The 11,787-nt window shown below is 34.8% G+C and overlaps 1 protein-coding gene across 7 annotated transcripts; it reads right to left on the bottom strand.

The window, feature by feature from the left end:
• Window positions 1–1,613: 1,613 nt before the first annotated feature.
• Window positions 1,614–3,494, bottom strand: LOC129053362 (heat shock transcription factor, Y-linked). 7 transcript variants are annotated; one of them, NM_001425392.1, is made up of 3 exons: window positions 3,280–3,494; window positions 2,914–3,181; window positions 1,614–2,437 (listed from the first exon to the last, which is right to left on the bottom strand). In NM_001425392.1, the coding sequence occupies exons 1-3, from the start codon at window positions 3,288–3,290 to the stop codon at window positions 1,736–1,738; spliced, it is 981 nt and encodes a 326-aa protein (NP_001412321.1). In that variant the 5' UTR covers window positions 3,291–3,494; the 3' UTR covers window positions 1,614–1,735. The 7 variants fall into 7 exon arrangements, with proteins under 7 accessions (NP_001412321.1, NP_001412325.1, NP_001412326.1 ...); NM_001425396.1 differs by having other exon boundaries at window positions 1,614–2,198; NM_001425397.1 differs by having other exon boundaries at window positions 1,614–2,183.
• Between the last annotated feature and the right edge of the window lie 8,293 nt (window positions 3,495–11,787).

The following is an 11,787-nucleotide window of genomic DNA, read 5'->3' as shown; positions in this document are numbered from 1 at the left end:
AGTAAAAATGGGACCCAAGTTACCAGATGGTAAAGGGCATGACTGAAAGTGATGTTCTCTGAATGTCGCTCCAATTGGACTGTGGTGAAACACAAAGACATGAAGCTGAAAGGAAAACAAATGTCAGGTCTGGAAGGGATTTGTTCAGCCATGCTCATGATCTGGACTCAGAATCTAAAAGTTAATAAATCCTGACAAAAGCAATTAAATCTGAGTTTGTATGGAGCATGAAATCAATGTGTTGAAAATCGGCATTAGAGGTGGGCTTTGGTGGCTCAAGCTTGTAATCCTAGTACTTCTGGGGGCCATGGTAGGTGGATCACCTGAGGCCAGGAGTTCAAGACAATCCTGGCCAACATGGTGAAACCCCATTTGTACTAAAAGTACAAAAACTAGCCCAGCATGTTGGGCATATGTAATTTTACTTACTCAAAAGATTGAGGCACAAGAATTGCTTGAACCCAGAGGCTGAGGTATCAGTGAGCTCAGATAATGCCACTGCTCTCCAGCTGGGGTAACACAGCAAGACTGTCACAGAGAAAAAAAAACAGAAGCAAGGAAATGTGCATGAGAAAACATGAAAAGTGGACTCTAAAAGGAGGTAATTAAAGGCACAAACAGGCTGCAATGCTTTGATGTAAGATCAGAAAGATGTACTGTTAATGCCAGCTGTAAAATTCCACAATGTTCTGACAGTGATGCAATCCATGAGCATAATATGATGTAAACTTTATTCAAGTGATGACACAAATAATTGTGATCATGGTCCCTGAGTTCACTAGGGATGAATGGCAATGAAGACAATCTTTGCCAACTAGAATCCAAGTTTAAAATAACTGGGGAAATGTAATTGAGAAAATACTGAAGTATATAGTATGTGTTAACCATTCTCTAAATTTTCTCTGTGTGTTTGTGTGTTCGTGTGTGTTTATGTGTGCATTTATTCCCTTTGTGCCACCCAAATTTATGCCCTCATTTGATTTATGCCAGACTACTTGAGAAGTCACTTACTATTTTTTCCTAACTCCAGTTGCTTCTTCTCCCTTGCCTGCTGTCATTGTTTGGTATGTCCCCTCCAAATTTCACATTGAAATTCTGTGTCCATTGTGCTAGTGTAGGATTTTTAAGAGGTGATTAGCCATGTGGGTGCAACCTCATGACTGACTTGATGGTATCATATGGAGAACAAGTTAGTTATTTTGTGAGTGGGCTTTGGATCAAAGGATGAGTCTGGCCCCGATTTTCTGTTCATAGCCTGCCCTTCACCGTAGGAGGCCAACCTGCCATGTTGTAACATGGAAAGAAGATCTCACCAGATGCAGCCCCTTGGACTTCCCTGCCTCCAGAAAAATGAGCAAAATAAGTTTTCTTTACAAATTACCCAGGCAGTGGCGTTGTGTTGTTTCAGCAGAAAATGGACTCAAAGACTTTATTATTTCTTCCTCTTTAGAGAAATAAATTAGTTAACTTACAAAGGCACATGTCAAATTTCCTTTCAAATGATCAAAAAGCCTATATATATTTTTGGTAAAAAGTAGTACAATAGCCTGCCACTGAAACAAAATGCCATTTTATTCTTAACCATACTTTTAGAAATAAAGGAAAAGCAAACATGTAAGTAAACATGCAATTTTATTGTTCAATAAGACAATTGCAGACATTTTTAGGGTTTTTTTGTCAATATAAATGTTAGTCTCTGTTGTCATGCATAATCTGATCCTCCTTTAATGGCAGATCAGTTGTAATTAGGGTGATATTTGTCCAGTGGTGATGGTTGAAGAGCTGGCCTGGAACGAGCGGCAGCTGATCTATCAGCTATCGTAGGCATTTGCAACCATGGGTTGCCTGCTGGTAGCATGTTACAATATGGAGCCTGATTGACTGGTACCACAGGATATTGTGTGGGAACAGCAGATGGTTCCACTACCAGCCCAAAATAACCGTTTTTTAAGGGAGATATGATGTGATATTGAGAAGTTGTGGTTGTAATAAAATTCACAGTGTGGCCCCTTGCTTGCATGTAGGTGCTGTAGGTGCTATGAGAGTGCATATGAATAGTGGTCAACTGATTTAAAATAGCATGTTGATCTGTTGCAATTTGTTCTGATGGTCCAACTGAGGTTGAAGGTGAAGGAGGAGGGAAACCACTTCTAATTGGGACAGATGAATTTGCAATTATCTGTCTGACAGAAGATTCCCTGGTTAGAGGCATATTTAAATTTTTAGAGGCTGAAAATAAACTTTCTTCAGTAGCTTCAGCAGCTAAGGCAGAATTATGATTCTCCATGTTAGCCCCTGCTCTAAAATGCTTCTTGTTGAAATCTTCATTAAATAAAGTAGATATAGGTGAAGTATTTTTAACACCAATTCTTCTCTTCACTCTTACTAAAAGTTGGGGATAGCCACGCTTGAAATTTGGATTATAGTAGAACTTTAACTAAAACCAAAGAAAAAGGTAATTCAGTGCCATTTTAATCCAAGAGACAAGTGAAAATAACAAACGCAACACATAAAATATCAGATTTCTGTTTTGCCACACAAACTTAATGTCATCAAATAACTCATAAACATTGTTTATTATTTTTAAGAACATGCTTGTTGGGAAAAACCACTCAAGTTGTTAAGCCCTCAAGTGAAAACATGTTATATATTAATAGTAATATTTCATTAAGTGGCTTTGGTACACTGATTTGGAGTTCACTGGTAAGATTCAAAGTTGTTAGCAAAATTTCTTAAAACACTAAAAGGTTAATGCTCAAGCTGAACACAATAATTTCAAAAAAAATTCTACCTTAATATTTTATATAATTTTCAAAATATGGTCTTATTGCATGTATTAACATATTTACTGATGTACAAAGTAAAATTACATATATACTTTACATAAAGTGGTAACTGAAATATGTTAAATACCTTGCTTAAGACAGAGGATTCTTTCTCTTCTGCCAGAAAGGTGGCTAGAGAGGCAGATCTCTGAAAATTCTGTTGAATTTTACTAAATCCATAAAGGTTGAGCTGTCGAAGAAAACTTTTGATAGTATCAGTTTGAAATATTCTGTAAGGAGCCTTTTTTCCCAAAATTTCTTTCTTGAAAAGCTCTTCATTAATCACTATGCAAGTTCCATTCTCAGCCCATGAAATAGACTTGAATTGGTCACTTTCAACTATTTTCCAAAGTTTCCTGGGAAAGTTCAGAGAAAGAAAATCATCATCTTTATCTGGCTCAGAGACACAAACTGTGTAACGTGGCCTTTTTAACAAGGATCCTTGTGACAAAACCTGAAAAGCATTTTCTTCAATCATTGACCGTAAGTCTGAGTCCCCAGGGAAGGTGTGTTCACACACTGGAGAACTAGTGGAGGCTTCTGAACCAGTTAATTCATCTTTGGGAGAAACATCTTGAGTTTCTGAAGAAACATGTGCCATCTCAAATAAATATTTCTTTAGATACTCTTCCAGCCTGCATGGTTTTCAAGACTGCAGCTTCAAATGATGCCTCAGAAGGCCTAGGCAGGTAAAGTAATCTAGACCATCACAGTGGTTCCCAAGCTGAGTAACAATGACATCACAAGAGGACTTTGGTCTCCTAGCAACCAACAAAATCTAGCCCAAATGGTTTCCTTCCCAGTCTGAGAAATGTATCCAGTGAAAATAAAGTATAGACTGCTGACTTACACAATGTAAGCTGCAATAATCTCTTCCCTGCAGCATTATTTAAATAAATAAGAAAATAATGTCCTCAATCCCTGAAATAAATCCAGTGTTCTTCCTGACACACACACTATAACTACATTAATGTGACAGCATAGGGCCTAGTAATTGCAAAAAAAAAAAAAAAAAAGGAAAGAAAAAGAAAAAGAAATATGAACGATTTTAAAACCAGTGTGGCATGTTGGATTGAAAACTGATGGAGTGCAAAACCTATGTGGTAAAAAGACACGGCCATAGAGATAAAATGGTGGGTTATGGGTTGTCAGGGGCTGGGAAATAAAAAGAACTGTTTAGCAGATATGGAGTTTCTGGTGGGGCTATAGAAATGTTTAAGAACTAGTGATAGATGATGATTGTACGACATCATAAACATATTAAATTCCTTTCAATTGTACACTCAAATGTAATTTTATATTATTTGGAACTTACCTTCAAAAATTAAGGTGAAGACAAATATGAATAAAACTAACTGATTATATTTCAGAATGAAAAGCTTTTTTTATGCATATCTCTTCAAAACATGTTTCAGTCATATCAGAAGAATATTTAATGGTTTAATTTGGTATGTCTGTAAATATCTGACAAATGTTAATGATGAAAGAGATTTTAAAAGCAGGTGACTTACTTGTAAGGGGATCCCTAAGAGTGGGAGATTAAAAAAATAATAATAAAAATAATAACAACAAGAAAATGTTTTAAGAAAAGTAAATATGTATGTGTGTCTAAGCAGCATTTTTTTTAAATTTGGCTCCAAGAACCAAATCTCTATTAAAGAATAGATTTTGTAAGGAATAATCTTTGTGCCATGAAAATAATGGCATCATTATAAAACGGGACTTGAATTTGCGAAGTAATTTTAGTATTGAATAAAATAACCATGCCTCATTTACAGTAAGAATTTTTATATGTTCATGGTTGACAGTTGATATATTAAAATTCAAATTCCTTAGCATTGGTAAGTGTTGAATATGTGTGGAAGAAGGAAATATAGTATTGATATTTATCATACTATAGGAGGCAGTTCTCTCATACTAGAAAGAGATGTCATTGTTAGAAGATTGTCTTGGTTTAATATAGTTTAGGTTTTGTGTTTTGTGTGTGTGCTTGTTTAATTCAGAATTTTCCGTGTTCACATTATGTAACAAAAATGTTCACATCGGTAAACTCTGTGAAGATGAAACAGGTGCCCCTACCAGATGCCTGTGGTTTCTCAATTTTGACAGTTTTTTTAAATTAAAAAAGTGCAAACTTAAAATATTTTTTAATTTTTTTGCTTTTCTCAGGAATTTTCATGTTGCTCTAGCTGAAGGGAGTACCGACTTCTTTTGTGATGCGAGAGGATGAATGATTACAGACAGCAGCAAAAGACAGGACATGGATGTAGAGGAAAGAGGGAGTTAATAATAGGAGGATCAGAAGACAAAATCACATTAAATGTGGGACCATCTAAGTCAAATTGTGGCTGAGCATTTTGGGGAGCTAAGATGGGTGACAGTTTAGGGAGGAAGAATGCCGTGGTGTATTCAGGGGGAGATGGCTCAGCTAAAGTTGTCCGCTGACTCCAAACTGGAAGCTTACCTTTAGCCATCAAAAGGCAAGAAAATAAGCAATTTTATATGAAAAACATAAATGTAAAGTAGGCTGTATCCACTTATCTATGTAAAAGAATAAGATGTCTGTCTGATCTTCTTAGTGACAGCCTCTGATACCCATGTTCTTGCTGCTTCAGCCTCCCATTAGTTGGTTCTCCAGGAAAAGCCTAGTAGGCTCAGATAATTATTCAATTTATTTAATTATTTTAATTTTTTTTAGAGACAGAATCTTGCTATGTTGTTCAGGCTGGCCTCAAATTATAGGCCTGAAGCGATCCACCCACCTTGGACTTCCAAATTGCCAAGGGTACCAGTGTGAGCCATGATATCTTCCTATTTTCTAAAAAGCTTTTTTGGAGATAGTGTTTCACATTTTGCCAAACCAGGTTCAAAACTCCTGGCCTCAAGCGTTCTTTCTGCCTTGGCCTTCCAAATTATTGGAATTACAAATATGAGGAAAAAATATCATCTAAAATATGCTGTATCTTTTTAATTATCACTTAATATTTTATCTAGTAAAGGTAAAGCTTCATACTTAATGACAAAGTGGAAAAGGGTGTAATATAAATGTACTAGAGCAGGAGCCAATTTTTACGTAATAAACACACATTTAGGTTAGACAATTTTAATTGTGCTAAGAATTCTCTCACAATTACTGAAAAAATGTTTATTGTATATTTAAAATTTGAAATAATATTTTTATGGTTAGAAAAATGTAAAGCAGTATAATAGACAAGCAAACCAATTATAAGTTCCCTATGAATAAAATCCAAAGCCATATACCAGTCACTGGCAGGACCACAAACTATTTTTTTTAATGTAAAATCCAGTGGTAATGAGGAATACTGGCTAGCCATATGTAGAAAGCTGAAACTGGATCCCTTCCTTACACCTTATACAAAAATCAATTCAAGATGGTTTAAAGACTTCAACGTTAAACCTAAACCCATAAAAACCCTAGAAGAAAACCTAGGCATTACCATTCAGGACATAGGCATGGATAAAGACTTCATGTCTAAAATACCAAAAGCAACGTCAACTAAAGCCAAAATTGACAAATGGGATCTAATTAAACTAAAGAGCTTCTGCACAGCAAAAGAAACTACCATCAGAGTGAACAGGCAACCTACAAAATAGGAGAAAATTTTTGCAACCTACTTATCTGACAAAGGGCTAATATCCAGAATCTACAATGAACTCTAACAAATTTACAAGAAAAAAAAAGCAACCCCATCAAAAAGTGGGCGAAGGACATGAACAGACACTTCTCAAAAGAAGACATTTATGCAGCCAAAAAACACATGAAAAAATGCTCACCATCACTGGCCATCAGAGAAATGCAAATCAAAACCACAATGAGATACCATCTCACACCAGTTAGAATGGCGATCATTAAAAAGTCAGGAAACAACAGGGACTGGAGAGGATGTGGAGAAATAGGCACACATTTTCGCTGTTGGTGGGACTGTAAACTAGTTCAACCCTTGTGGAAGTCAGTGTGGCGATTCCTCAGGGATCTAGAACTAGAAATTCCATTTGACCCAGCCATCCCATTACTGGGTATATACCCAAAGGACTATAAATCATGCTGCTATAAAGACACGTGCACACGTATGTTTACTGCGGCACTATTCACAATAGCAAAGACTTGGAACCAACCCAAATGTCCAACAATGATAGACTGGATTAAGAAAATGTGGCACATATACACCATGGAATACTATGCAGCCATAAAAAATGATGAGTTCATGTCCTTTGTAGGGACATGGATGAAATTGGAAATCATCATTCTCAGTAAACTATCTCAAGGACAAAAAACCAAACACCGCATGTTCTCACTCATAGATGGGAATGGAACAATGAGAACACATGGACACAGGAAGGGGAACATCACACTCTGGGGACTGTTGTGGGGTGTGGGGAGGGGGGAGGGATAGCATTAGGAGATATACCTAATGCTAAATGACGAGTTAATGGGTGCCCAGCATGGCACATGTATACATATGTAACTAACCTGCACATTGTGCACATGTACCCTAAAACTTAAAGTATAATAATAATAAAATTAAAAAAAGAAAAAGTTAAAAAGCTCATACATAGCTTCCTCAGTTGGAACAAAAAAAAATAAAAAATAAAAAATAAAAAATAAAGTAAATAAAATAAAATCCAGTGGTAATGAGGAATATAGGTGCAAACTGTATACCAATTATAGTCATTTATTTTGACACAGACAGAAAAATAATTCTGTTCTAAATTAAAAGTATATATACAGTCAAAAACATTTGTATTTTCAAGCTCTTTCTTAATAAATATTTTGTTAGGTAAGAACAATTTTCTGTGATTATCTTGCCACTTCACTAACCCGCATTTCAAGCTCATGCTTGAGTAAAAAATAATAATTCATGTAATAAATAAAAGCTTTTCATATTTCCATACATTAAGGTCCACTATTTTAAGGTACAGATATCTTAGTTTTTTTTTACTTTAAAATAAGTAAAATAGAAAGGCTACACATTCACATAAATTAAGGCTAATGATTCCATGAAAAAAGCTAAAACAAAACGGAAGAAAAGTATTAAACACATGTCAATGCCTTGTAAAGAATCCTACAAGCCAAGCATACATTATTTTTATTGCTAAGAAGGTAATCTAAAAGCTTACCATGACCAGGGTTTAAATAAACATCATTATATATAAGCAGTTCTTTCACAAACTGCAAATACTCTCACCTTCGTTGCTTTCATTTATGCATAAATGTCACATTTTGTTACTACACACTTTTCTCAAAGGCTGGTGACATGATGCTGTGATGAGTTATATAAGATGATTAGATAATATATATCTTATCATCTGATCATCTTCATCTCTCATGTCCATTTGTTTATTGTTTGAAAAGTATATAAGCATTTTACCACCTCTTCTGCCATCTATATGACATGCAATTCAGGATGTGATCAAATATATTTATGTACTCTCCATCCAAACACTGATTTTTAAAATTTCTTGATCATCATCCATTTTAAATCCTGCTAAATCTTCATCATCAAATTTATATCAGGAATCTTAGTCATCATCCTATTGTTTGAATAATATAAGAATAATAATACCCACTGCTTGCTTGACCACTGTGTACAGGCACATCTACAAGTCTGCATTTTGTGATCTTTGTAGTTTTATTTTCAGGTTACTCTTTCTGTTGAATCAACTGATTTTCTGATTTGACATTATTCTGTTCCAGCTTTGCAATGCCTGTGGCTGTATAAGGTCCCATATCCAGCTCACAAGGAAATTCAAAATAATCACTGAATGTAATTGCACATTATTTTAGTCATACTCAAATCATTTGTGTTGGCCACAGAAACAAAAGAAAGTTATTTAAATAGCAAGTGCTTAATTGTGTTAACATACCATTAACAGAGAACAGGTACAAATGTTCTCATTTCCTGAGCAAATATTAAAACAATTTAATGACAATTTTAAAGTTTATAATCTTTTTAATTTATTTTAAAAAGTAAATAATCATTAACATCATTAGGGTAATTATGCCATAACTAACTTAAGCCATACTTTCTTACCAAAGCTTAAAATATTTATATATAGTAATCCTTTGGTATCTGTAGGGGATTGGCTCCAGAACCCTCTCAAATACTATAATTTGTGTCTGCTCAAGCTTCTGATTTACAATGGTGTAGTATGTAAATATGATGCACACACATCCTCCTGTGTAGTTCACTTTATCTTTGCATAAATCATTAATAAAATATAAATGTTATGTAGACAGTTATAATCTAATAGCTTTTAAATTTGTTACCTTTTACTGTAGTATTGTTTTTGTTTTCAAACATTTTACTATATGTTTAGAGAAATCTCTGTTTGAAGAACCTGTGTATGTAAAGTCTCTTAATTGTTGCACATCAGAAAACATTACTGACACAGACACTGATGGCTATGTGGTTCCATATAGCCACTACTACCTGTGTTGCCTCTCTAATGTTTTCTTTTATGTGATTAAGCAGAATTTGGTGTGAATAAACTAAAGAATATAGTAAGCAATAATAATAGCAGCTAATACTTATAGTGCTTAAAGACAAGGTAATACATTAAAGAGCTGCACACATATTAATAAGTTTAATCCTCACTGTCCATTTTGTATGACAGAGTTTCACTCTCTTCACCTAGGCTATAGTGCAATGGCAGAATCTCGGCTCCCTGCAACCTCCACCTCCCAGATTCAACCTACACCTCCCAGATTCAAGCGATTCACTTGTCTCAGCCTCTCCAGTAGCTAGCATTACAGGCATCTGCCACCATGCCTGGCTAATTTTCATATTTATAGTAGAGATGGGGCTTTACCCTGTTGGCAAGGCTGTTCTGTCTGTCTTATAAAAAGGTAAAACCTATACATAATTAATTTAAAAGGTGTGGATTGAGTGGCAGGTAGGGTGAAAAGCAATTGTTCCAAGTCTCATAGGTGTAAATAGCAAGGAGTGTGATGTTAAAAATAAACCACAATTTAAATGGCAGGTAAGTGCAAAATAATGCAGGCAGCTTAGTGGTGAGATGTTATGAAGGTCAAGAAAGACATACATGCTATTTAACATATAATATCTTCAAATATATTTTACCATTACATCTCCCGATCAAATTGCAGAGAAATAAAATTAACTGGTTAGGCCTAAAGAAAGAAATCTGTTTGTGAAACAACAAGTAGTTGTTAAAATTTATTGTAACTCCATAAAATTAAGGAACTTTTTTGCTTCAAGACATATCTATAGTAGAAAAGAAAAATGCTTTCTTCTGTCAACTCTTCAAGATTCAACCGTTAAATCGCAATTTATTTTAGAGTAGGGATGAAAACAATCTGGGAGATTATTTTACATCCAAAATTATTAACCTAATAAGAATCACTTTTTTTTCCTAGTCACTCTATTTTGTCAGTAACATTTCCCTTTAAACAAGTTATCATCTTGACTACCTCTCTGATACCACTAAAAGAGTAAAGAGAAAGCAGGAGTTTATTTTGTGGATGAGCACAAACACTTCTAATGTCTTCTGGTTGTGTTCAATGAGATAATTTTTTTTTCAAAACGGAACAAAACATACTTTTTATCACATTTTACAATGATATGCATTTGCACCTGCCATTTGATATCCTACTCCCAAGAATCAAGAACATTTTGATGACTGTTAATGTCACATTTAAAGTTGTAAAAGATTTCTCATGTTTGTATCAAAAGATATTATTTAAAATACAAATTATAAAATGTATTCTTTACTTCTTTTTCCTGTGAAGACAGGTTCTTTCTTTGTCACTGAAGCTAAAATGTGTGGCACAATTCCAGTTCACTGTGGTCTCAAACTCTTTGGCTTGAGTTGGGGTTTCCCCAACCAGTATTCATCTGTGTCTTGTTAGGAACTGGGCTACACATCCGCAGGTGAGCGGTGAACAAGTACGGAAGCTGTATCTCTATTTAAACCACTATGTATGGTGCCCATTACTGCCTGAGGTCCACTTTCTGTAAGACCAGTGGCAGCATCAGACTTTTATAGAAGCGAGAGCCCAACTATTAACTGCACATGCAAGAAATTTAGCTTTTGTACTCTTTATAAGAATCAAAAAACTGATCACCCATAACTGTCTCCCATCACCTACAGAGAAAACCATCTAGCTGCAGGAAAATAAGTTCAGGGCTCCCACTGATTCTACATTATGGTGAGTTGTATAATTATTTCATTAAATATTATAATGTAATAATAACAGCAATAAAGTGAAAAAATAATGTAGGGCACTTGAATCTTTCCAAAACTGTCTCCACAACCCCAGGTCACGAGAAATCTTGTCTTTCACAAAACCGGTTGCTGGTGCCAAATGGTTGCAAATAATCACACAGAGATGTACACAGACATAAATTTTTGAGTGAAAGTTTTGAAAACAGAAGCTCAAAGTATTATAATAATTTCAAAGAACAAGAACAGAAATATTAACTAGCTTGCAGAAAAAGAAATGTTTTGAGTAGAGAAAGGTAATGAAAATAAATTGTTGACAAGAAAAAACAAGAGTGAGGGATATGTGAGGATAAAGAACTGAAATAGGTAAATTAGAATTATATATGCAAATCATACTCATAACATAGGCTTACAGTTTAGCTATGAAATTTAGAAACTTATACTGAAAGATATAATGGGAAGTCAGTGTATTACTGGTGCACTAAGACTTTTAAAAGAAATCTAAGTAATATTCTAATACATAGAAGGGCAACTGCTGTGAGTGAAACAGAAGGCAGCCCAGAAATCAGAAGATCCCTTTTTTTTCCTGTCTCTGAGCTATCTAAGAACTACCTTCTTGAAAGAACAGTAAAGTCTTATGAAGGGGTGCAGCTTCTTCTACAAACTAGAAAGAGCTATGTACTACATTATATAATAAAAAGTTGTGTGACAGTGTTTTATTACCATACATGCCACAAATGTGGCCTTGATAAAATGA

The sequence above is a fragment of the Pongo abelii genome, chromosome Y (assembly GCF_028885655.2).
Source record: "Pongo abelii isolate AG06213 chromosome Y, NHGRI_mPonAbe1-v2.0_pri, whole genome shotgun sequence".
Taxonomy (NCBI): domain Eukaryota; kingdom Metazoa; phylum Chordata; class Mammalia; order Primates; family Hominidae; genus Pongo; species Pongo abelii.
Note: the sequence above shows the minus strand (reverse complement) of the source record. Positions and strands in the feature narration are given on the sequence as shown.

Coding starts and splice junctions, on each gene's coding strand:
- LOC129053362 (NM_001425391.1), bottom strand. CDS start 3,426: ATGGCACATGTTTCTTCAGAAACTCAAGATGTTTCTCCCAAAGATGAA. Junction 2,438..2,913: donor AATCCTCTGTCTTAAGCAAG/GTATTTAACATA, acceptor CTTTGGTTTTAG/TTAAAGTTCTACTATAATCC.